At 37.8% G+C, this 27,555-nt stretch overlaps 1 protein-coding gene across 5 annotated transcripts; it reads right to left on the bottom strand.

The window, feature by feature from the left end:
• Positions 1 to 330: 330 nt before the first annotated feature.
• On the bottom strand, positions 331 to 26,818 carry CEP126 (centrosomal protein 126). Of its 5 annotated transcripts, none has more exons than XM_026675609.2 (12): positions 26,322 to 26,818; positions 23,205 to 23,324; positions 22,344 to 22,489; positions 22,066 to 22,147; positions 15,650 to 15,839; positions 12,364 to 14,461; positions 10,704 to 10,865; positions 6,663 to 6,787; positions 6,181 to 6,268; positions 3,994 to 4,197; positions 2,464 to 2,528; positions 331 to 766 (listed from the first exon to the last, which is right to left on the bottom strand). In XM_026675609.2, the coding sequence occupies exons 1-12, from the start codon at positions 26,558 to 26,560 to the stop codon at positions 671 to 673; spliced, it is 3,615 nt and encodes a 1,204-aa protein (XP_026531394.2). In that variant the 5' UTR covers positions 26,561 to 26,818; the 3' UTR covers positions 331 to 670. The 5 variants fall into 5 exon arrangements, with proteins under 5 accessions (XP_026531394.2, XP_087822308.1, XP_087822309.1 ...); XM_087966182.1 differs by having other exon boundaries at positions 3,994 to 4,149; XM_087966183.1 differs by lacking the exon at positions 2,464 to 2,528.
• Positions 26,819 to 27,555: the final 737 nt, after the last annotated feature.

Here is a 27,555-nt window from a genome sequence, read left to right as displayed (position 1 = left end):
AAAGATGGATTTAATAGATGTGTTGTCAACGTTTGACATGTCCCTGTGTTGTAGAACTGAGATTATGGTATGTTTCCACCTAATTTCAATTTAAAGATATGTTCAAAGAATTAGGGTAGCTGTATATTAATACTACTTTAAGTTTTTAAAGTGTTATCACTATTGTACTGACTATCATCACTTCTGGAGTTAGAACTGGAGCAGTAAAAATGGGAAAGAAATTATTAAATTGGTGAGTTTTATCGATAAGAGTTTCATTTTCTACACCATGTGTTTTGAAAATGTAGCAGACATTTATTAGCGCTTAATGAAAACCATAAAGTTAGGAGATGAACTCATACATAATTTTAATCAGTAGCAAAATAATTTCTTTTCCTTTTAATTAAAATTTACAGTAAATTTACAAACATTGCCACTCATTTAAAATTGAGGTATTTCCATTTTTTAAAAAATACAATACATTTTACAGTAAAGTGCATATATAAAATAATTTTTGCCCTAAATGTAAACTAGGTAACAAGCAGTCAATACTTGTGTTACATCTTTATTTTGAAGATTTTTTTAAAAAAAATAGCATTTAAGGCACGTTGTAAATAATTATAAGTTACAAATATAGCAACTGAGAATATATTATATAAATCTCAGTTCAGCAAACTTTATTAGGGCCAAGTCAGTATCTTCTTTGCTTTAGGCTATGGGTGGCATCCAATATGCTCCTATACCTTTGCATGGGAGGCATTATATCCATGTATGAGGGAGATGTGACCTGAAAGAATAAAAAGCAAACTTTAAAATATATATATTAAAACACCCACAGAATTGTAGCAGTAAGAATAGGTTACTTCCTACTACTGTATAAGCCATTTGCAAATATTAATTTATACCCAAGTTAATATGGATAACATATATGCTAGTATAGTAGTAGAAAAAATAAAATACACCAAAAGCTACAAACAACAATCCTAGCAAAAATAATGATGAACAAAAATTAGAAAGTGATGCAACGTATAATTTTATATATGAGTCAAATTGAATTTATTCTAAATAAATAAACATAGATTACAATCCAAATTAATAAAGCTAACTACCTACCAATATTTGAACAGAAATAAAGAAAATATAGGAAGTCTGCAGTTCAGCTGTAAGTCCAATATAAATTTATTTCAAATGTTGAATATCTACTTGTAATATGAAGACTGAAATTTGTCTTATAGTAATATCAATATATTTTTATTCTTTCTTATTCTCTGGTAATTTTACTTGTTGGAATTTAGTCCATTTTAATCATACCATTGATAGCATGGGTAGAATTTTTTTCATCTTCTATTCCCAAGCAGGAAATTGACTGATAGGGCCCCCCCCTGCACCCCCCCCCCCCATCCCTGTCCTATTTCTCTTATTCTTCCTTTCCCTCATGTCCCATTTAGACTACCTTACTTCTTGTAAACATTGGCAAAAAAAAAATATACCAGCATCCATATTGGAGCAGGTAATATTTGTGATTTGCTCTTCTGATTTTCTCATTCTTGTTTTTCCCCTCCCTCATACAATGGAAGTTAACTATAAAAATATAGAGTTTTTTTCTTACTAGGAAACAATTTCATTCTCCCCCTCTTCCTTCCTTCCATGCAGACCTTATTTCAGTTGTTAGCTAAATTGCTGATCTTCCCATTAAAGTTCTATTTGTATTACACTTTTCTTACTTTAGTAATAAATTATGTACTTTGTACTGGTCTCTGGCTCGTAATAGTAATTATCCCTCTTTCTCCCAGACAGTGTGTACAGACAGCCTAATTTCATACGGACTGTTATTCTTTGTCTCTGATAGCCCAATTCCTCTCCATATAAAGTGACTCTAGAAGTAGACACATAGCACATGGAACACACATACATATACTTCGTGATTACAATCGGTTTCTTCTCTACTGTTCCTTTTAACTGGAGGCTGGATATTGAAAACTTAGGGAGTTAAGAGTCAGTGAGAGAAATGGACAAGAAGCAGAAATACAGAGCACATATTTGGTCTGTGTCGAGTTCTCCCTTGAAAGGGAAAACATGATTTGAGGATCTCACATAGCAACAGTTGTCAATTCCTTTAGAACAGGGGTGTCAACTCGCAGTCCACTGGCCGGATGTGTCATGTGCTGGCCACGCCCACACCTCCGGTTTAACAAAGGGGGAAAAATCACAATACATCACGTGTTGACGATGTGACGACATGAGTTTGACACCCCTCCTTTTAGAACATCACATTTGTTGTTCTAAATGTGACCAGACAATACAGGAAATAAACTGTGGTGGATTAGATTGAGAACTAATTTCCAAATCTGTCACTCTAATTCTAACATGGCAAGCTATATGTATTTGAAAACTCACAAGAAAATGTTTAAGTTTTAATGTAGTTAGCTTATGGTATTATAATGTTAGTTAACATTATAATGTTAGTTAAATGAAGATGCTTACCAAAGGGGAAATAGTCTGCAAAACACTTGTAGAAGATGGGTTTTTGTTAATTGTTTCATGAACATCTAAGAGAGTATGAAATAATTACAAAACTTCAATTGTATGGTAAGAAATAACTTGTGGTCTATATAGTCTTTTCCTTGAATATTATGTGATCTATTCTAGACTATTATTTTTTAATTGGTGTATGTGTGAAAAGCATTTTATTTTAGAATCAAACTTCATTTTTATTTTGAAATAACTAATTTTTAATTAAAGGAACTGTTTATCAAACACTATTTAATTACTTATTAAATCTCTTTTGAGTCAAGCTTGCTCCTGTAGCCTTTTTGACAGCCATCTGAAAATGGACTGACAATACCCTTTTCTGGGCTTCCCATTCTAGCCTGCACTCCTGGAAGTCTCCCATCCCAGTAATGCTCAGCCCAGGGCCTGCTGAACTTCTGAGCCATGACAAAGTTGTTGAGTACTGCCCTCTGCTGATACAATGCAGATCTAACAACCAACACAGTTGTATATTTTTATTTTTTAACTTTTAGATGATGTTGATTTATAATCAGCTTTCATTAATCTATCATCCTTCACATGACTTAGATCTGTAGCTCCCCCTCCTCCTCCTCCTCCTCCTCCTCCTCATATTGCTGAATGCTCTACTGCTGTGGAAAATAACCTGATAAACCTTTAAGTCTTCAACAACAGTCCCATACCACCTTCAAGCACTACTATCAAATTACAATTTAAAATGTTATAAAAGGGAAGGATTGCTAAATGTAGGGGATAAATAATATTAACCAGATTTACTTAATTGTATATTTAATAAAATCTACATGTTAATGCAATCATACATTTATTGCATTTTGGTCCTCCTATCCTCTTTTTTTAACAGGATTATCCTTACTACAAATCAGCTGCAGGCTCTGACTCAAAACATGTATTTCTTCCTAATACACAATGAGATAACTTGATAGAAATGGGTTTAAGACAAATGGCTTGTTTCTTTTTTTTATCTTCTTCCTCTTTTCCTCTCCATTAATATTTTCTGCTTAATTTCAGATCTTCTAAACAATAAAACAATACAAAGGGCTACCAGCTGATCCCCAAAGTTTGATTGGTGCACTGATTGTTACCACTGATTGGTGGTAGATTTCTAAATTAGGAGAAAAGTATGTTTTGCCTTTAAAGGCTAATATATCATCGTAATAATACCTGACCAAACAGTACCACAGATTTTAATTTTCCAAGGGAGGAAAATAGTATATCTTATTAGCCATTCAATTCTGCTGGCTTAGAGACTGCTCCTTTGGCCTCACGGTTTAAAATAAAACCTACTCAAAGTAATATATTATGACTAATTTTAATTACTCAAGTGAAACATCCTACCCGCATTTCACATCAAGAGTGACTTTTGGACCTGAAGTTCCTGCTTGGCAATGAACGTTAAGGTGAAAAATAGAATCATACTTGTTTACATTTATGTGACTTGTCAAATCACCTTGGTGCAATTCAATGGATAATTTTCAGAATACTTACTCTGTAGCCGGTGATTGATGCGGTCAAGGGACTGAAGGACTTTGTGCTCTTCAAATGACAGAGCGCTCATTCCTTGCCGGGGTGGTCTATTTCGCACTGCAATCTGCCTATATGGTTGCGATGTATCCAAACCAGCCAAAATTTCACCTTCTGCAGCTGACAAATTCACAAGGTTTTCTGGTATTAGGAACTGTGTAGTACCATCTGAATTTTAGAACAAAAATATATACTGTGAAAAGCTTTTAAGAAAGATGGGTTAGAAATGTCTGGATTGGCTATTGCATTTAGTGTGTTTTTTAAATGTATCTTTCAAAGTTTTGAAACTATTGCAATAGGTTTTTTTAAAACAACTTCCAAAAAAACCAAAAACAAATGTCTTATACATAGCCAGGATAAGTGCAATTGTGGCACTACTAGTATCATATTGGAGGGCTACTGAAACAGAATGCATGAAACATAAATAGACAATGAGTAGTTTTTCTCCCCCTCAAAGTACATCATATTGACTGTTTAAATCATCTCAATTCAGGGCTGGTTTCTGTGATAGTAAGACATATATATCTAATTTAGTGTACGTCAAATGCATACCTTCATCTTTTCAGAGTTTCAGTGTAATGTTTATTTTAAAGTATCAATACAAGACATTCTCAGAATATAATTGGGAAGAAGAAAAATGAATTTGACCAAACGCGAGTTAAGGTTGCTATTAAGATTAAACTCATGGCAGTAAGAGCAGCGAAGAGTCAACATTTCTCCACTCTTATTGCATCCATGGCATGTTGCCCAGAAGCCCTGTTTAGGATCACCCAGACTATCCTTGGAAAAGGTGGCCTGGAGATTCACTTGCAAGGCTGTGGATCTGGAGGATAAATTATTCAAATTTGCTTCTAGTTGACTGGCAAGCATGGTGCAAGTCCTGTGGAAATGCCCAGGGGGTAGATTTACCCAGTTATCTGGAAATGGCTTCATTCAGCTGGACCCTGAGGAAGCAAATAAGGTCCTATGGAATGCAAACACTACCACCAGCTCATTAGATCTATGCCTCTCCTGGCTGGTTAAGGCCAACCAGGAAGTGCTTGGATGGAACCAAGTAATAGTGAATTCATCTTTGTTGGAGGTGGTGTTTCCGTTTCTTTTTAATTATGCGCTAGTGTGCCCTGACTTAAGAAGCATCACTGGATTCCATTATTCTGCAAAAAATTATCCAGTCTCCCACCTCCCCTGGTGAGATTCTGGATGAAATGGATTATCTGGACCCTTTTCAGTCAGGTTTCAGGTCACGATGTGTTGTTGCCCACTAGTGTTCAGCGGAGTTGGCAGCAGATGTGGACAGTGAGGAGGTTGGGGAGGAACATGGGCCAGTCCTGGAGTCTGGGGAAGGCTCTGATGAGTGCTCTGTGTCGGAGGCAGAGATGGGGCCAGGGCCATCTGACAGTTATCAGCTGCTTTCAGAGCTGGAGATCAGTGGGGCAGAAGAACAGCTGGAGCCTGTTCCCAGTGTGCACATGCACAGAGCTGCCAGGAGAAGTGTCAACTCAGGAGTAAAGGCACAGGTGGATGGTGAATGACCCCTCCCATAGGAAATAAAGAGGAGCGAAAGGGGAGTGGTGTTTGCAGGAGACAATTAGTTCATTTAATTAGTATGCAGATTTGTTTGTGACTCTCATAGACTCCTTGCCAAGTATTTTCTGGTACGGCATTGCACTTGGAAGCTATCGGTCTGGCAACTCTCCAAGCCTGATAAGGTCTGTGGTTATCATTCACCTCTGAAAGACTGTTTGCTGGGATTTTGCTGGATGTGAATGATATGAATTCACATTAGCCAAATAAAAAGGGGTTTTGTCAGGACAAGAAGTTTTGTTTTGTGATTTTGTGAAGCCTAGGTCAGAACAAAATGGGACAAAAACAATATTGGTCGCCCTTATGTACTATTTATTGTGGGAGTGTGATGGAGACTGTGCATCCATCCTTGCTCTTCTTGGACTCTTGGCAGTTTTCAGTACCATTGACCATTATATCGTTTTCGGCTGACTTTGGGAGTTAGGGGTAGGTGGCAGAATTTTATGTTGGTTCACCTCCTTCCTCCGAGGCTAGTTCCAATCCATGTTAATAAACGAGAATGACACCTACAGGAATGAATGATGATCTAATTTAGATTCCAAATTAGATTGAAATATGTTGCTTTACCTTCGTCAGAATTATTGACACCACCTGCGACTCGGACTGGCTCGAACATACACTGAGAATGCACTTGCAATGGGGCTTGTGATATATTCTATGTAAAAAAATTATCAAGTTGTTTTTAAAAATGTAATCAAAATGAATTGCAAATCTATTTACAAAAAACATATATAAAATTTAATGTAAAATTTACATAAAAGTTTACTCTCTGTTGTGATTACACGTAATATATGTACCATTAGGTGAAAACAAATGTTAGTTTAAAAAGGCAATGTACTGATAGTGTTACTACTGATAAAAATAACTAATGTTTCTTAATGCTTGTACAATAGAATACACATAAATATCATAGCTTGTTATTATTGCTAGATCCAGGTTTATCTGGAGTCTTTTCCAAATATTTTGTATTTACTCGTGGAATTTTTTAATGTGATATTTTGACCAAAAACTATTTTTGATATTTTGACACAATAATTTATTAGACCTACCTGTCCAGCACCAGTGGATTTCCTTGCTGAAGAGGCTGACATTTGTCTCCTCTGTTCTAAAAGAGCCTTGCGTTTATTTTCATTATTTTCATTAATTTGTTTTCGTCTTGCAAAAGCAAAATGAGCTGAAAGTAATGCAAAAGCCTCACAAAAAATAGAACTGATTATCTTAAATTTGTCTTATCAGGCTATTTTTAACTGTATGTTTTTGTTATAAGCTATTTTGAAAACTCCTATACGTTATATTGCGCATATATAGTAGATTTTCACGGGTGCAGGTATGCGGTTTTGGCGTGTTCAGGTCTTTTCCCATGTAAGATTGAGAGTATCTTGGTGATGTTTTGACAAGGTCCCACTCGCCATCTTCAGGCTGGTGCTTTCGGCTTCGTGCTTTTTTGCCCGCACAAGCACGAAGCCGAAAGCACCAGCCTGAATATGGCGAGTGGGACCTTGTCAAAACATTGCCAAGATACTCTCAATCTTACACAGGAAAAGACCTGAACACGCCATAACCTGCATATACACTGCTCAAAAAAATAAAGGGAACACAAAAATAAGACATCCTAGATCTGAATGAATGAAATATTCTTATTAAATACTTTGTTCATTACATAGTTGAATGTGCTGACAACAAAATCACACAAAAATTATCAATGGAAATCAAATTTAGCAACCCATGGAGGTCTGGATTTGGAGTTACACTCAAAATTAAAGTGAAAAAAAAAACACTACAGGCTGATTCAACTTTGATGTAATGTCCTTAAAGCAAGTCAAAATGAGGCTCAGTAGGGTGTGTGGCCTCCACGTGCCTGTATGACCTCCCTACAACGCCTGGGCATGCTCCTGATGAGGTGGCAGATGGTCTCCTGAGGGATCTCCTCCCACACCTGGACTAAAGCATCCCCCAACTCCTGGACAGTCTGTGGTGCAACATGGCGTTGGTGGATGGAGCGAGACATGATGTCCCAGATGTGTTCAATTGGATTCAGGTCTGGGGAACGGGCGGGCCAGTCCATAGCATCAATGCCTTCATCTTGCAAGAACTGCTGACACACTCCAGCCACATGAGGTCTAGCGTTGTTGTGCATTAGGAGGAACCCAGGGCCAACCGCACCAGCATATGGTCTCACAAGGGGTCTGAGGATCTCATCTCGGTACCTAATGGCAGTCAGGCTACCTCTGGCGAGCATATGGATGGCTGTGCAGCCCCCTAAAGAAATGCCACCCCACACCATTACTGACCCACTGCCAAACTGGTCATGCTGGAGGATGTTGCAGGCAGCAGAACGTTCTCCATGGCATCTTCTGTCACGTCTGTCACATGTGCTCAGTGTGAACCTGCTTTCATCTGTGAAGAGCACAGGGCGCCAGTGGCGAATTTGCCAATCTTGGTGTTCTCTGGCAAATGCGAAACGTCCTGCACGGTGTTGGGCTGTAAGCACAACCCCCACCTGTGGACGTCGGGCCCTCATACTACCCTCATGGAGTCTGTTTCTGACCGTTTGAGCAGCCACATGCACATTCGTGGCCCGCTGAAGGTCATTTTGCAGGGCTCTGGCAGTGCTCCTCCTGTCCCTCCTTGTACAAAGGCGGAGGTAGAGGTCCTGATACTGGGTTCTTGCCCTCCTATGGCCTCCTCCATGTCTCCTGATGTACTGGCTTGTCTCCTGGTAGCGCCTCCATGCTTTGAACACTATGCTGACAGACACAGCAAACCTTCTTGCCACAGCTCGCATTGATATGCCATCCTGGATGAGCTGCACTACCTGAGCCACTTGTATAGGTTGTAGACTCCGTCTCATGCTACCACTAGAGTGAAAGCACCGTCAGCATTCAAAAGTGACCAAACCATCAGCCAGAAAGCATAGGAACTGAGAAGTGGTCTGTGGTCACCACCTGCAGAACCACTCCTTTATTGGGGATGTCTTGCTAACTGCCTATGCTTTCCACCTGTTGTCTATTCCATTTGCACAACAGCATGTGAAATTGATTGTCAATCAGTGTTGCTACCTAAGTGGACAGTATGATTTCACAGAAGTGTGATGTTGTGTTGTTTAAGTGTTCCCTTTATTTTTTTGAGCAGTGTGTGTATGTATGTATGTATGTATGTATGTATGTATGTATGGTATTCAGCTTTGTTCGGGTATTTTCACACATCATTATAGTTGTGCTTTTAAAGTTGTAGCAACGTTTTGGCAGAATCTCATCTGCCATCATCAGGCTTCTGTATAGTGTTATCATTTATAGTGTATAGTGCTATCATTTATTAGGAAGCTAGGTTTCATCTGGGTGCTTCGTTGGGGTGTGTTTGAGCTGGAGGTATCGGGGGGTCTGTTTGTGCCCAGGTGTTTGCCTGGATTGTGGTGTGGAGATTTTTTTTGTTTGAGAGTGCAGGCTTCCAGATAATTGACAGTCTGGTGGAACATGAATAGAAGAGGTGACTCCACCAGACTGTCAATTATCTGGAAACCTGCACTCTCAAACAAAAAAATCTCCACACCACAAGCCAGGCAAACACCTGGGCACAAACAGACCACCCCGATACCTCTAGCTCAAACACACCCCAACCAGGCACCCTGATGAAACCTAGCTTCCTAATAAATGATAGCCGTCCATTTACTCGGAGCCAAGCCGCACTAAAAGCCTCCAATACAGGAAACACAATGTTGCCAGCCAACTAAGACAAAAAAAGCTACAAAAAGACAGAAGATATTAGAAACACCAATCAAGCAGAACACAGCAAACTCCAAGACCAATAAACACAGACCAAGACTCCCAACCAATCAGGATGAAGAAAAAACCATTCTGGCACAGCAGTAGGCTAGCACCAAATTTAAAACAGAAACGGCTGTGAAAGTCTGACTGATAGACAAACACTATACAGAAGCCGGATGATGGCAGATGAGATTCTGCTGAAACGTTGCTACAACTTTAAAAGTACAACTACAATGATGTGGAAAAATACCCGAACAAAGCTGAATACCATACATACACACACACAACACACACACACACACACATATATACATACACATATAGACATATATACATATACATATGTATGTACTATATATATATAAAAACCAGACAAATTACACATAAACCCAAATTATCCCACAGGATCACTCAAAATAAGCGAGAGAAGAAAAGAAATGCATAGATTGCATAATTTCTTTTTTATCTTTAAATTATTTTGGTAATGCTAGATTTCCTAAATTTTATATGTACACAGCCACTTTCTTTTATATGTCAAATTTGTAATGAGGGTATAAGAAAAACAAAAATAAGAAGAACACAGAGAAAAAGGATTAGAAACCAGTGCTCATTTTCTCAACAGATGCACTGTCCTTCTAAAAAATGAAATACAATTCAATCACTGATTTTTGTTTGACTTTGAAGGAGGCATCATTTCTCCAAAGTGTATAGCAGAGCCTTTCTTAGTCTTACTAGAACATAAGTTTTTATTACAAGAAATTGAAAACAGAATCTGCCTTTTTCTTCAAAATATGGGCTCATCCAGTGAATTACATGCTTATACTGAAAGTTATGACAATGGTTAAGGCATGGCAATCAACCACTAGGGTTGAATGCTTTGATTAGATTAACCAAGCAGCATTCTGGTTTATTAATAGCAGCAAGTTCTAGATGTCATTAACAATTAGCAGAGTTGAAAATTGTTAATTATAATCAGTTCAATTCTTTTTTTAAACTTGATCAGCATTTTTAGTCTGAATGTTCTGGAAAAGAGAAACAGAAACAGTCCCAAGTAATGTGCAAAGTAAAGGAAGAAATAACTATTGAATAAAATCATCACTAACAATTCCTCCAATATAAATACCTATTTCCCAATATATATTTCCACAAGTTTTTACACACTAAAAAATAACCTACACTAATAAAAATGGCAGATTTCTAGATATTGCACTGATTAAAATGTTATTTTTTATTGAATTGCATAAAGAGCTCACTGACTAGAAGACATGCACTTAGTTTATCCTTTGGCATTCTTTCAACATAAAAACCTGGCAACAAAAATCTTACCACTTGGTTGGGAAGACATAATAGGATTCACTCTAACACCTGATTTCATATTGCTCATCAGATGGCCACCATCTATAGTGATGTGAGACACATTAGATCTAGCGTGCTGCAAGTCACCATTATTTGAATTATTGCATAAGGAAGCATAATGCTGTGAATCACCTGAAAGTAATAAAAAAAAAAAACCAGAAAATAATCCAATTACATCAGCATAATTCATCTTGAGAATATAGAATTATTATTCTTAAACCAGGAATATGACATTTTAATTTATTAAAAATATAAAAGCATATTTGTCCTGGTACCTGTTTCCTATCAGGTGGGGAGAACTATTATTATTAATGCCATTATTAACATCATTATTTGAATTATTAATAGTAATATTAACAATAATTGCTTTAAGACTAACAGTGTTATCTATGAGAATAAAAATATAGATACTAGAGAGAGATAGTCTGTGGTTGTAGGTAATCCTTGATTTACAACTGTTGCTTAATGACCAAAGTTAAGACAAACTGCCCCAAAGATACTTACAACCTGGTTCCCAAGTTACAACAGCTACCCCGCCCCCCCCACTTGAATCACATACCTGCATTTCAGGCGCTCAACAACTGGCCTGCATTTATAGTCATTTGCAGCAGCCTGGTCAAGCGCCAGGGAAATCAGGAGATTCAGGCAGTTGTAAAGATTTATTGCTAAATTTAAGCTCTCTACAAAAATCTGAGCTACTAATGGCCATGGGAAATGAGTGGGAATTAAGAAAGCATTCAAGATGGGCTGGACTTAGATCTCTTGTAGGCACACAGGGCTGATGATTGATGATGCATTTGAAACACCCTGCCCCCTTTCCCCCAGGCTCAGCCAGGCCATTTCCTCCAATTCCACTGTTACATGACTGTAATTTATTGGCATTTAATTTCTATTTTCAGCAAAAATGGCCGCCAGTGAACAATAGATTAACTTAATAACCATGGCATTCACTTAACGACTGCTGCAAAATAGTCATAAAATCAGGTCAGTCATGTGGGTGACCCTTTTTACACCCTCATGACCAGGCTCATTTTGGCCATAATTTCCAGGATTATTTGTATTCAGCGTCTGGTATTACCAGGCAATGACTAAAAAAACAAACAAACCCCAGAAGCTACAGTTCCTAAAAAACATAGCAATTAAATTGTTAGCTGACATATCCTTCTCTGTGATTTTTTTTTAAACTTGAGATCTTAACTGTCTATTAAAAAATACAAGTGGGGTTTGTTGCTGGATTCTATTTTTGCCACTATAATACGGTAGGCACTCCCAGGGTTGAACCATCTGTTTCACAAGGTGCTTTGGTTCAGTTTCTGGCATGCCACGCCCAGTGCCAATCCACAGAATGGAGTTTAGGATTTCAGGGAAAATCCTTTCCACACCCGAGGTTTGGCTTAATACTCGAAGGGGAAAACAATATATCCATGCTAAAGAGACTACTAAGACAGTAACCTACAATGGGTAGAGTAAGTATATCAACAAGAAAAGGACCTTTGAATTAGAATTAAATTAGTTTCTTTCAGTATATCTGTGAACCTTAATTATTCATTCTCTATGAAGAGATTCTTTGCATGTTTTTAAAAATCAGAAATGTAAACGATTGTTATAAAAACATTGAGATGTATCTTACCAGCAGCACCATCCCTTTGAACCAATGCACGATGCACTCCTTGCCACAAAATTGTGATTTCTTCATCAGTTGGTATACGATCTGGACATAATCCATTTTCTGAGAACATGGGACTTCTCCTTGAAATATTGCTGTAGTGGACAACTGGTGGGATTGAATTTATAATGCACTTTGATTTTGTCAAAGGCTCGTAGGTGTATATACTGTACGAAGGTCTGATCATGGTTATTTGAGAATAAGGGCTACCTGAAGTTGAAGGATCGTCTGTATAACCTCTTGCCAACGTTTGACATTCAGGCAAAAGATTCTTGTCACTCTGACTATTTTCAGCATCTGTGGAAGGCTTAGACAAATTCGATGACTGACTTAAGACATCAGTAGGCTTTTCATCTGTCTTTTTGCTTTGTATAGGCTTGCATGGAGCGTGGGGTATTATGATTTTGCCTGGAGCTCTTACTATCTTAGTAGCTTCACTAGCAGACTGTGGTCGGATAATGGCACTCTTCCGATTTTTAGTTATTATGGTTGAAGATGGGACTTTGGCAGATTTTGGTCTTTTGATCATTTTCATTCTACCTTTCCGTGGATTAGTTTTTGAATTTTTAGGATCACAATTATAAATAAAAGGTATCATTTCTTCACTTCTTGGTGCTATCCATGCTTGTTTAGCAATATGATATCCTTTGGGCACCAAGACGTTGTGTACTGCATTCTCTCTTTCTGAGTTTCCAACAGTAGCAAGTTTGGCAGATATTTGTGAAGTTTCTAAATTATTTTCTGGAAAAACAGAATTGAGCAAACAGGAGGGAATACTTCTCAGATTATTTTTAGAAGCAGTGGTTTTAAGTTGAAAGCTAGGTGCTTGGGGTTTTGCCTGAGATATATCATTAACACAGGACTCCTGATTTTTTTCACTGTTATTAATTTCCACTACTCTGTTAATTTCATCAAACCACCTAAGCTTTTTACAATTCCTTTGAACTTCCCCATCTTTCCCTTTTATTTTTGCCAATTCAACACTGTCTCTAACAGAAGCCACAGGCTGGTGTCCAAATTTGATACCTTTGTTTACAACCATGGCTTTGAAACAACTCAGTTCATATTTAGATTCCTTTTTTAAAATGCTTTTTGGCAGTTTCATCACTTTTCTCTCACACATATTGTCACTGTTCTGCTGCTCAGGGTCAGATGAATTGGTTGCTCCCTCTCCTTGGGGCACAGGTAAAATAATTTCAGCCTCTTTTCCTTCTTCAATGTCTTTGTGCTGATCAGTGCTGTTTTTAGAAGGCTCCTCAAATGTAGTTGCCTCAATATTAATAGGGTCAGAATGCTTTTCGCCTTTACCTTCAGCTACATAATCTGTATCTTCAGTACACCTCGCTGCATGAATATCTTTCCCCTTCTGCATGCAATTAAGTAAGAAGCTGTTGCTGAAATAGGAAGTGACATTCCACTGTTGATTAGACAAATCTACACTGGGATCGAAAGTTTCTGTTGATAAAGTTCTGTTGTTTTCAGAAAGTTCAAAGTTCTCTTGTTCGGAAGCTGCAGGAGAAGGATTAGGGACAAGCCATACTTTATTTAATTTGGCTGCAGGGCTGTCAGCAGGTAAAGGATCCCCTGTGCTAATTAAGTTTGAAGATGGACATATCAACAGAACGCTTTTGTCTTCTGTTTGATTTTGTACAAAGGTTAGATTACCATCACAAGCACAGGCCTCAGATTCTCTCTGTTCAGATGAAGTTGGCACTGATGATTTCAGGTCAGGGTTGCATCTGACTTCATCAGATGGAACAACATTGTATTTAATTAAAATATCGCGGAAAGGGGAGGCTGCCTGAATATTTGAAGTTTTTAAATTTCTAAGCCAATTATTCACATGCTGATTTTTAGAAAAAGTATCATCATGTTCAGCACAGAAGTGTTTACTTCTGCTCCTTGTTCCTTCTGGATGCTGGAAGGAAGACTCCTCTTGAGTAGATAAAGAAGAGGCGTTACCGGGTGCTGTGCAACTTCCATTTTGTTCTTTATCCTCAAGGCTGTCAACACTACAAACACTCCCTGAATGGGTTATTTTATTTACTTCTTGATGAAAATCCTGTACAAGAAAAATAAATAAAATTCAAAGATAATTTAACAGGATTCCATCAAAACAGTTTCAGACAACTTGGAAATTTCATGAAAAACAGTAAGAAATATTTAGGGCAATTTAGTTCAGAGCAATAAAATGACTTCACTGACTGACTGCTAAATTGACTGGTTTATTTCTTTTAGATACCACACAACTTCATTTTTAGGTGCCAGAATTTTCAACATTCAGCATTGGCATATACTTATCTTTATAACTTCATGCCTATAGTTCTTCCATTTTCATTATCATCTATTTAAATTTGATATTTAAAGTAAATCCTTCCTGCAACTAGCTGAAACAATTTCAAATCAATGGTATTAAATGTAATTTTTTTAAAAATAGACATAAGACTTCCTTTTTAAAAGAAAGGGCCGGATTGTTTAAAAACAACATGCACAAATGATCTCTGAGCATCAAAGAGCACACTATTGAAAGGATAGGGTGTCTGGTCCAAAATTGGTTCTATTATTACCATCCACCCCAAAAAAGCACCCACCAAAAATTTAGAACTAAATAATACGGCTAGGATAGAAAAACTAAAATGGATGTAATACACTTTTTATACTAGGAAATGTACAAGTGCTAGCTAGACCATAACATTTTTCGCTGGGGGATTCTGGGACTTGACATCTATAAATATCTATTCAAAGAAAGGCCATCTTTTAAATCTGCTTCTAGCCCTTCGGTAAACTTTGAAAAACTGCACTTCATTGCACTTTGAAAAAAATATTGATTACTTCCCCAAACACTCAAAAGGAGAAATTCCATTGGGTACTGTGTTCCGAGCGAATCTTTTTTTTGGTGATTATACTGTATTAGTCAGATAGATAATATTTCAGTAGGTGTTTAAAAACTACAATTTAATTTTATTAATTAATGTGAGAAAGGGTTATATTAATTTTCTTAGTAATTCTGGGTATTTCTATTGAACTAATCAAAAGCAATTAGAATTTTTTTTTTATAATTTATTTTTTATTACATATAAAATTCCATTTCTAAATAAACAGTGTGTTATCTGGGTATAAATAATTTTAGGAAATAATAGTCATAATAATACTGTTCAAAAGCAATTTGAATATTAATCATGCCTGCTATTAGATATTAGATATTTTGAGAATTCTTGTCTTAAGAATCAAAAGTTACAAGCAATCATACCTGAGAGTTACCAGAATGTGGTTGTGATTGATGCTGCTTTTCATCTAGATTTCGTTGGAGGAGAAGCTGGCCATTGCATGGGTTTATCCTGTTTTTTACCTGCAGTGTTCTGTCATAAATAGCTTTTGCTGAGTTCTGTTTCCATTGAAAAGGACCATTCCTGGTAGCTGACGAATTTGGCCCAATAGAGCTTGGAAGGATGAAACATTATTGTTATTTCTGGATAAGTATATTAGGTTTATGAACAAAATGCCATACTAACTGTTTTAAAACAAATTAAAAGTACAACTTCTAGAAAATAGCAACAGGTAAGTAGATAATTTTCCCAAGACCTGTATTTTACTAATATATACACATACATATACATATACATACGCATACATACATACACGTATATTTGTTTTCTTCTCTTCACTGTCACCCGTCATTGCAAACCTGTTCATGGAAAAATTCGAATCCAGAGCCCTAGCCAATGCCACCCACTAACCCAAACTATGGTTAAGATACATCGATGACACTTTTGTTATTTGGCCCCATGGAAAAGAAAACCTAAACAATTTCCTAACACACCTAAACAGCACACACCCCAAAATCAAATTCACCATGGAAACGGAAACAAATAAACAACTACCATTCCTAGATGTACTAATCTACAAAAAAACAGATGGCATACTAGGACACACCATATACCAGAAGAAAACACACACCAACCGCTACCTCAACGCCCAATCCCACCACCACCCAGCACAGATAAACTCCGTGGCCAAAACACTAATTGCCAGAACCAAACGCCTGGCAGACAAGACACGCATAAAAATTGAACTATGCACCTTGACTAAAGTACTGACAGCCAACGGCTTCCACAAAAGCAAAATAACTGGCCTGATCCACAAAAACACACTGAGACATAATGGAGACCTAGAAGATGAACAGATCTATGGAACAGCTGTCCTGCCCTACATAAGAGGTACTACAGACAAAATCAGTAAGATACTACACAGGCATCACATCAAGACTGCCTTCAAAACAAACAGAAAAATAGCAGCTATCCTAAGAAACCCCAAAGATAAAATTGACCTGGAAAAACAAGGCATATATGATGTCCCCTGTGCATCATGCCCTGCCACATACATTGGACAGACCAATAGAAGAATAAGTACCCGCCTGGATGAACACAAAAATGCAGTAAAAAAGCTGGAACACACTTCCTCACTAGTCCAACACATGAAAGCCACAGGTCATAGCATTGACTTCAATGGCACCAAAACCCCAGCCACTATAGGAAACCCCAGCTACAGAATTATCAGAGAAGCCATAGAGATTGAAAAAAGACCTGAAAGCATGAATAGAAGAGGTGACTCCACCAGACTGTCAATTATCTGGAAGCCTGCACTCACAAACAAAAAAATCTCCACACCACAAGCCAGGCAAACACCTGGGCACAAACAGATCCCCCCCACCCCGATACCTCCAGCTCAAACACACCCCAACCAGGCACCCAGATGAAACCTAGCTTTCTAATAAATGATAGCCGTCCGTTTACCCGAACTAATACCCGAACAAGCCGCACTAATAGCCTCCAATACAGGAAACACAATGTTGCCAGCCAATCAAGACAAAAAAAAGCTACAAAACAGACAGAAGATATTAGAAACACCAATCAAGCAAAACACAGCAAACTCCAAGACCAATAAACACAGACCAAGACTCCCAACCAATCAGGATGAAGAAAAAACCATTCTGGCACAGCAGTAGGCTAGCACCAAATTTAAAACAGAAACAGCTGTGAAAGCCTGACTCACAGACGAACACAATACAGAAGCCTGATGATGGCAGATGAGATGCTGCCGAAACATTTGCAATTTTAAAAGCACAACTACAATGACTTTAAAAAGCTATATATATGTATATATATATATATATATATATATATATATATATATATATATATATATATATATATATATATATATAATGTGTGTGTGTGTGTGTGTGTGTGTATATGTATATATATATATTTTGTATGTATATATATATATATATATATATATATATATATATATGTATATATATGTATATATGTATGTGTATGTTATGGCATTCAGCTTTGTTCAGGTATTGTCCCACGTCATTGTAGTTGTGCTTTTAAAGTTGTAGCAACGTTTGGCAGAATCTCATCTGCCATCATCAGGCTTCTGTACAGATGAGATTCTGGCAGATGAGATTCTGCCGAAACGTTGCTACAACTTTAAAAGCACAACTACAATGGCGTGGGACAATACCTGAACAAAGCTGAATGCCATATATACATACATACATACATACATACATACATACATACATACATACATACATCATACATATATATATATAAAAGCAGGTCTTGGCGTGTTCCGATCTTTTCCCATGTAAGATTGAGAGTATCTTGGCGACGTTTCGACAAGGTCCCACTTGCCATCTTCAGGTTGGTGCTTTCGGATTCGTGCTTGTGTGAGCAAAGCGTGATTGGAGCTGCCATCTCTCTATAAATACTGGTGGGGAGGTTGGCTGTGTTGTCATTTCTTGATTGGTTGATGGAGTTGATGTTTACAGATTGGCTGGCTTTTACGTAAGAACATGTGTGGCTGAGGTATAGGCTGTGTGTCTATCAGCCTCCTGTGTTGTAACTACCTGGGTAATGGGCTGTGTGATGACCTTCTGAGTTCTATTGTTTTGACATCCTGGGTCTTGTGCTGTAATCTCCTGGGTTGTAATGACCTGGGTTATGGGCTGTGTGATGACCTTCTGAGTTCTATTGTTTTGACATCCTGGGTCTTGTGCTGTAATCTCCTGGGTTGTAATGACCTGGATTATGGGCTGTGTGATGACCTTCTGAGTTCTATTGTTGTGACATCCTGGGTCTTGTGCTGTAATCTACTGGGTCGTTGGCTGTGTTGTAGCATCCTGAGGTTTTGTGGTATAACCTCCTGAGTTCCATGATGTGATATCCTGAGAGGGTGGCTGTGATGTGACATTCTGGGTTTTGGTTTGGCTCCAAGTTTGAGGCCTGGCTATGTGTTCATGGCGTGTGTCAGTTTGCTTGGTTTGGGGGTCGGGGTGTGTGGCAGCTGGTGATGTAGTCTGATTTCTGGACGGTGGTTGCCTTTCGTCTATGGGGGTGGGTTTGAGTCTGGTGAGGGAGATTGGTGATGGCATCATGTGTTGTTTTGGGTCCAGTGTTGGTTTTCGTGGCTGGGACTCGTTTGTTGATAAGGGCTAGTTTCCAGATGTCTGGTAGGTGGGAGGTATCGTCCCGTTTATTCATGTTATGGGGATGTTTCTCTATTTCAATGGCTTCTCTGATTATTCTCTTGTTGAAGTGTTCAGTATTGGAGATTAATTTGGTTCCCACAAAATTAATTTCATGTCCTGTGGCTTTAAGATGCTGGAAAAGGGAGGAAGTATTTTCTTCTTTTCTGACTGCGTTCTTGTGTTCTGCGATGCGTGCATTTATTCTCCTGTTGGTTTGTCCAATGTATGTGGCTGGACAATTGTTGCATGGTATTTCATAAACTCCTTGGTTTTCTAGCTGGATCTTGTCTTTGGGGTTTCTTAGGATGTTGGTTATTTTTTGGTCAGTGCCGAAGGCTGTCTTGATATTGTGTTTGTGGAGAATTTTGCTGATTTTATCTGTGGTGCCTTTGATGTAGAGGAGGAGGGCGATACCGTTGTTCTGTTCTGTGTCTCGGTTTCTGGGGGGGTGTCTCCCAGAAATCGAAGATGGTGAGTGGGACCTCGTCGAAATGTCATCCAGCTACTCTCAATCTTACATGGGAAAAGACCCGAACACACCAAGACCTGCTTATCTATATCCATGAAAAGCTACATACATACATACATACATAATGATATTCAGCTTTGTTTGGGTATTTTCCCACGTCATTATAGTTGTGCTTTTGAAGTTGTAGCAACGTTTGACTCTGTGAAAGTGTGACTCACAGACGAACACAATACAGAAGCCTGATGATGGCAGATGAGATACATGTAAGTACCCGCAAAAACTTAAGAAAACAAATATGTATGTATGTATGTATGTATGTATGTATGTATGTATGTATGTATGGTATTCAGGTTTTTTCGGGTATTTTCCCACATCATTATAGTTGTGCTTTTAAAGTTGTAGCAATGTTTCGGCAGAATCTCATCTGCCATCATCAGGCTTCTGTATTGTGTTCGTCTGTATTGTGTCCCAGACGAACACAATACAGAAGCCTGATGATGGCAGATGAGATTCTGCCGAAACGTTGCTACAACTTTAAAAGCACAACTATAATGACGTGGGAAAATACCTGAACAAAGCTGAATACCATACATGTAAGTACCCGCGCTTAACACACACACACACACACACACACATACACATACATACATATATACATACATATACATATACACACAAACCTATGAACGGAACTAAAACTATGCAGCTCTGCTATGTTATGAAATGGTTTCATGATTCTTAAGCATACACATTTAAAAATGAATTTCTTTATTTCTTCTGCCTTCTGTTAATGCGTTGAATTGGAATGTTTGTAGATATTAAACTGAAATTTACTCATTTGATGTAGCATTTTAAATATTGAAAAATAATTTATATCACTGGATTATTTTTTGATGCTGTGTATTTTTAACATATCAGTTTGACCTTTTTAAAGAGAAAAGCATATTACAATAAAATAGTAGAAAAAAATCTTGTATTTCTTAATTATTTTATTTTTAGTAGTTAATATCTTTTCCACTGTAATAATGCATAACTGTGGATTTGAGGATGGTACTTCACCAGCCTAACAAAACAGGTTAAGCCCCTGTCCAAATACATCTAGAAAATCTATAAAAAATATTTTGTTCTTTTAATGTGAAATATATTATTTTTGAACATATAATATGTAACAGAAAATAAGTACAGCACTGTGTTCCTAAATCCATATAGTTGTATTTTTCTCCCTCCATGTCCATTTCCACGTAGTTTTCTTTTTGTTCTATTTTCTTTATGTTCTGGTACCTAGAAACATAGTAACTCTTTCATATAAGTTTGTAATTAAGAACAGTAGTAGGCATTTGATACAGGTAAACCTCACTTACTAATTGCCTCATTGAATGGCTGTTTGAAGTTAAGATGGGGCTGAAAAAAAGCCCTTTAACAATGCCCACATTTGTGACATTTACAGCATCCTCAGTCACATGACCACCATTATAGTCCTCTACCTCACCTGTTGCCCCCCGCCCCCCAGTGGAGAGATTGAAGAGAAAGGGATTAGAAGAGAGTAAACAGACACACAATAGGAAATATATATTGAAAGAAATGTTGTAGCACTGGTAGCTCCGAGTGTGCTATACAAACAACCTCGTTCTCCAATCTTTCCACTGAGGTGGGGGTGGGGAAATGGGCCAGGCATGGCCGAGATTGCCTACAGAGATCACTGGGTTTTCTTTTTCTTCTTCTTGAAGAGCAAAGATTTATTTTGACAGGAACAGAGAAGTCAAGGGATAATGCAATGGGGAAGAATGGCATAACAGGTCAAACTAAACTTCCCAGAAACACAAGAAACAGACTTGAAAGGTCAATATACAGTATGACAAAAATATGGGGTTAAGTGGTGTTTTTTTCCAGTGCCACAATTATCACTGGTAAAATGTTGATTGTGAATGACCATTCAATCAGCCTGATGAAGTTTGCCAAGACCGTACTTAATGCAACCTCACGATTTCACTACACATATTGCCATTGTACTCCATTTTCAACAATAACTACAGAAAGCAGAGTGTGAATGCTGAAATAAACTATTCCTTACCACCTTATCTAAATCTTAGTGAAACTGAATCTGGTGGTTTGTATGGAAATTATAAAAAAAAAATAGAAGAGACAAGCTAAAATAAATATAAATGAACTCAATGTTGTATCTGAAATGAAGAACTTAGAACGTATAAACTTAGTAAGGATCAAAGCATAAAACAGGATAAATAAGAAATTTTATCATGTGTCAGAACACAGGGGTTTATTCAGAGCTAAAGATAATAACTTCTTATGAAATTAGGAGAACTTGATAAATAGTATCTAGTTCCCCAGAAGAATCCGTGAGTACAGCCAGCATAATTAAAACATGAAAGAAAGGAATTTTGGGATTATTTGTGATATTTTAGAGTTCTACTTAACAAATACAGAAAGCAGATAAGCTAAGACATACAAAATCTAATTGTAAGCATAAGAATAACCACAGTGAAATATTGTATTAGCAATCCTCTTTATTACCCTTTCTTTGCACAGTGCTATAGTTGCAGAAGATCAGCTAATTTATGTCAGATATTTTTGTGCAACTATTATTTCATCATCATCATTTGTTGTCTCATCAACCTTATTTCTGAATTAAATAATTTACCTTCCAATGACTCTAGATGATGATAATCCTGAAACCTGAAATTTCTGGGCTTCATCCAATTTATTTTCTGGCTTTCTCTGTCCTAGTGAAAAACAGGCAAAACATTTGGTTAAATATTAGAGTCTTGATACAATATGGATAGTATCAGCATTTTTAAAAAAATGACTATGTGTGTTTCAATGCACTATTCTTTGGGCCACATGTACCCTTGGGTTGCAGCTGCTGTTGCTAAATGCCAGATTAATTTCTAATAAGACTCAACTCATTAATTTACCAACCTCCTTTCTTGCGTTGTGAAGTTGCAAGATGGCTGCGCTGGAATTTTTCAGTTGCTTCCTGATGTTTCAGTTTCCTCTGTAGCAATATTTGTTCTCTAAATTTTTGTTCTTTTTCTTCACTCTCTTTCCATTTTTCTTCAAGTTGTCTATTTAAAAACTATAGCTTTTAATAATAATAACTACATTTTAAGTGTGTCATTTAGAGTCTATTTCATTTAAAACTTATTTCTCCAACTTTATATTTATCTTTTGGGAAAAATATAAGGCAGTAATATAAGATCTAAAGACAATTAACATTATTTACAAAACAAACTCTAAATCTTGAAAATTCTGATTATTTGAAGGCATATGTCCTACCCACAGTAATTTGTTTAGCAGTATATATAGAGTGGTTTAAAGTCTATGCTGAAAATGAATATTTCAGAAGTAACAGCCATATGCTTTCTGATTTTTTTATTATGCAAATTTATTCTAAATAAACCAGGGCTATTACCATAGAAAATAGTTCTGAAAAGGTTCCTATGAGGCATGTTGCACCTTGCACCCATACAAATAAATATATTAACAATTAATTTTTGTGTTTTTAATGATTGTATACCACCCTACATCACCTTTGTAAAATGGGTGGCTATATAAATAATCTAAATTAAATAACTATTAATGTAAATGTTTTATTGATTTAAATAGAGCCACTCAAACAAGACCTAACCGAGATCCAAAATACTTTTCTTATAAAGGAACTGAACCGTGAGAAGCTGCTACTTGCTCTGTCATATACCACACTGGAAAGTCAACATACAGAGAGAACTGTTAATCTACATTACTGTAAAAAAAAGAAAAGCAAATCCGTTATTTACATACCTCCTTCTTTTATTTGTTTCTATAGAATGTTTTCTTGCTCGATTACGAAACAATCTTTGGTCTTTTAGCAACTCATGACGTTCTTTTGATAAATCTCTTTCAAGAAGAACCTTTAGATTTCTGATTATGAGATTAAGAAATTTTAGGAAAAAGTCCTAAAAAACAGAATATAAACTTCTAGTTTTGATAACAATTACAAACTAGAGTAGCTCAGGTCTCCATGAATTTGTCTACCCTCTTTGCATTCTACTGCTTAACTATGAATCTTTTTATTGGTATTGATTCTTCAAATTTAACTTCAAATGATGAACCAGATTTTAATTCAGCTTTCAAACCTTAAGTATTTGTTTTCAGATATTTCCACGCGTGGAATTTGTTTTTCTAGTGTTTACACTAAACAGACACTTTATTTGCACTATTGACACAGTTCATAAATTTCTGTCAAAGCCTATTAATGTATATGGGAAACAAATTTCTGATTGCTTCAATGTGATTCTCTTCATTTATGCAACCAGACTAAAGAGATTCTTTAATAATTCTTCACAATCTTTTTTTTAATTAACTACTGAATAATTAAGTATCAGCAAACCTGGTCCACCTGCTGCTCTGTGTCACTTATAGATGAGTTCAGAAGCACAGTTGTTAAAAATTTGTGAGAAATTGACTGCCTATTCCCTACTCTGATTCCTGCTCTTTCTCCAAGAGTCAATCTAAAAAATGAAATATTAATCCAAGCTCAGTTTAGTGTAAACGTGTATACATTTTGAATAACAAGCCCAAGGCTACTCAACTGGCTTTGTGCCTAATAAAGAGTCTCCCAGTTTCTAGTATGATGCCTTAACCCAAGGGTCTTCAAACTTGGCAAGTTTAAGACTTGTGGACTTCAACTCCCAGAATTCCTGAGCTAACATGACTGGAGGAGGAATTCTGGGAGTTGGAGTCCACAAGTCTTAAAGCTGTCAAGTTTGAAGACCCCTTCCTTAACCGCTACACCAAACTGCCTCTCAATTTTAAGGATTACCCTTCTTCTAACATAATGTATTACACTAAAATCAGTATTTGCAACTGAGTGTCCACTTGACAGGGAGTTCAAACCCATTCTAGCTTTCTGAAGCAATCTGCACATTTTGCATTAATTAAAAATGAATAAAGTTCTTTTATTTACATAAAATATTAATCAACCTTGCACAGATTTATACATGCATGCAAATCCAGAATGTGACCATTTTATTGTAGAAAACTTCCTTTTGACAAGTCAACTCCTCTCCCACATTTATAAAATCTATAAATAGTAATCTTTCAAACTGCAAGGTCAGTAGACAACAGTTATTTGCACATGATAACCCTAAACTATAATTATGAAAAAGGAAGAAAAACTATCTAGATTTTCAATACTATACATGACTGTATATCTCTGTAATATATTTCCTTACATATCTTAGCCACAAGTTAACAGGTTCCAGGTGCTTTAATCTCTCTTTATATGGAAGCATCTCTAGTCCTCTAGTGAATTTGCTTGTCTTTTCTAGCTGAACCGGGGTGGGATTCAACCGGTGTTACTATCGGTTTGGTGATTATGTTTTGTGCGCGCATGCACGCTTCACATGCATGCGTGCCTGACGCACGGGTGTAAAATAACCTTAGGCTGTGCTGTCCAGACACCTGAAAAGTGCTGCACGCAGGTGCAGTGTTGAAAAAGTCTTTTTTCCTGCTATTTCAACATCAGCTGTGCCGCACAAAGCAGCTGAGGTTGAAAAAACAGGAAATAAAGGACAGGTAAGAACCTGGGCAGGCAGGTGGGCCAAACAGCAGCAAACACAGAACCGGTTCAGTGTCTGCTGCTCTTCAGAGCTACCAGTTCTATGGAACCGGGAAGAACCTGTACCATCCCACCCCTGAGCTGAACAGTATCTTTTCAGAAATGATGACCAAAGCTACATACAAAAATCCAAGTACAGTATGTTAGATCACCCTGGATTTGCTTGGATGTTTTCTTGCAGATAGGTACCGTAAACATAAGCATATTTATGAAACAATAACGGTTTAATCCTGAACTCCCAAGTATAGGTAGTCTCAACTTATGATCACAATGGAGCCCAAAATTTATGTTGCTAAGTGAGAAATTTATTGAGTTTTGCCCCATTTTTACAATGTTCGTTGCCATTTTTTTATGTGAATCACTGCTATTGTTAAATTAGTAACCCAGCTGTTCAAGTGAATCTGATTTTCCCATTGACTTTGATTGTCAGAAAGTTGCAAAAGGGGATCATGTGACTCCGGGACAGTGCAACCGTCATAAATGTGAGTCCATTGTCAAGCATCCAAATGTCAATTGCATGACCATGTGTCTGCTCCATGGGTCAAAAGTGTAAAAAATGGTCCTAAGTCCCCTTTTTTTCCAGTGCCATTGTTAACTTTGAATGGTCACTAAACAAATTGTTAAGTTGAGAACTAGAAGCATTCCCTTCTACCGGACTCCAAATAATGATTCCCTAGCAGTCAGGGAATTCTAGGAGTCCACAGGTTTTTGGGTTTTTTTTAAGAATAGAATTCTTTATTGGCCAAGTGTGATTGGACACACAAGGAATTTGTTTGGGTGCATATGCTCTCAAGATACATATGTCCAGAAACATAGGTGTAACACTTAGAAGTAGTCATAAATCATACTAGGAAACATACATATAGGAAACATATAAAAATATATAAATCATACTAGAAAACATATATATAGGAAATATAAAACATATAAATCATACTAGGAAACATATATATAGGAAACATATAAAACATATAAATCATACTAGGAAACATAATAATAAGCTAGGGCCTATGAATTCATACTAGTAAAAAGTCAATAAAATAATAATTTTTAAAAATCGTAAGGATACAAGCAACAAAGTTACACTCATACAGTCATTAATGGGAGGAAATGGGTGAAAAGAAGAATGGGAGGAGTAATAGTAATGCAGACTTAGTAAATAGTTTGACAGTGTTGAGGGAATTGTTTGTTTAGCAAAAGCGCGGGTTTAAAACACGCATCCGACCGCTTGCAATGCGGCCCCCGCCCGCCTGCTTCCCACGGAACCCCGGCTGCCTTCCAGCTATCTGGGAGGATACGTGCAAGGGACGAAGGCGTTCAAGGACCGGCGGCCAAGTCCCCGCGGCGGGGCACTTTCCGATAAGCCTTTCCTCCAGCCTGGAGCAGCCGCGGAGAGGTCGGCTCCGGCAGCAGCAACTTCTGCGGGCGCCCTACCCAAAGTCGGACTGCTGCGCTCTGCCGCCACCGCGGTCGCCGGCCTCCAGGAGTTGGCGTAGTAGCTACCGCCGCCGCCGCCGCCGCCGCCGCCAAGCTCCATCCGCCTTTAGCCTTCCGCCGCCATCCTCTTCTCCGCCCTTACACAGGCCCAGTCATTCGCCTCGGCGCGCGGTGGGTCTGACAGGGTTCGGGCGCTCGCGTTCGGGGCTCCTCGGACCACCCGCAGCGGGGTCCCCGCGAGCCCCACTTGCCGCCTCGGAAGCACCCAGAGAAGCCTCCTCAGCGGGCTCCGGAGCCGCGCGGCCGCCGGGCAGCCATCTTAGCAACCGGCAACGCCGCTTTCGTCGCCACGGCAACCGAGCCCGGCGCTGAAGGGGAGGAGCTTCGGAGAGGGAGGGAGGGAGAAGCGAAAGGGGCTTCCCCAAGCCAAGCTTTCTCGCTCGTCGAAATGGGAGGTTCCGTTTCCCAGAACTCCCTGCGTCATCCGAAGGGGCGGTGAATGGAAGAAGGCGCGCTTCTTCGTTCCTGCCCCTCTTTCGTGTCCCCCGTCCGCCCCTTCCGAATAGAATAAAGAATAGATTGGAATACAACAGGAATAGAAATAAAAATGGAATAATCTTTATTGGTCAAGTGTGATAAAATAAGGAATTTGTCTCCGGTGCATAAGCTCTCAGTGTATACACAACAATAGTGATAGATCATGATCATAGTCATCGTAAAAATACATTTATCATAAAACATTAGATACAACGCTTAGTGATAGTCATGGATACTAAATAAGCAATCAACATAAATCATACTAATAATTAGGATAATAATTAAGCAATTTAAATAGTAAGATACCAAAAATAAGTTATAGTCATAAGAAGAGAAGGCGATAGGTAATAGGGAAGATGAGAGTAATGATAATATTGCCTTTCTAGATAGTTTGACTGTTGTGTGAATTAGTGGCATGGGGGGAAAAAACTGTCCTTGTGTCTAGTTGTTCTGACATGCAGTGCCGTATAGCGTTTTTATTATTATTTCCATGTTTTCACTAATCTCCCAGTTTTACCATGAAGTATGGGGAGACAGTGACAGGTTAAGGGGCAATTG

This window comes from Notechis scutatus, chromosome 5, assembly GCF_049901735.1.
Source record: "Notechis scutatus isolate UNSWTSFEM ecotype Mainland chromosome 5, rNotScu1.2, whole genome shotgun sequence".
Lineage (NCBI taxonomy): Eukaryota > Metazoa > Chordata > Lepidosauria > Squamata > Elapidae > Notechis > Notechis scutatus.
This window is presented reverse-complemented; position numbering and strand designations above follow the sequence as displayed.

Bases quoted from the DNA above. Each gene is read 5' to 3' on its own strand.
- CEP126 (XM_026675609.2), bottom strand. From the start codon at position 26,560: ATGGAGCTTGGCGGCGGCGGCGGCGGCGGCGGCGGTAGCTACTACGCC. The intron at 22,148-22,343 runs GTTGGTAAATTA...GTTTTTCACTAG, and splicing joins TTCACAACGCAAGAAAGGAG to GACAGAGAAAGCCAGAAAAT. The intron at 2,529-3,993 runs GTAAGTATTCTG...ATACTCTCTTAG, and splicing joins CATCAATCACCGGCTACAGA to ATGTTCATGAAACAATTAAC.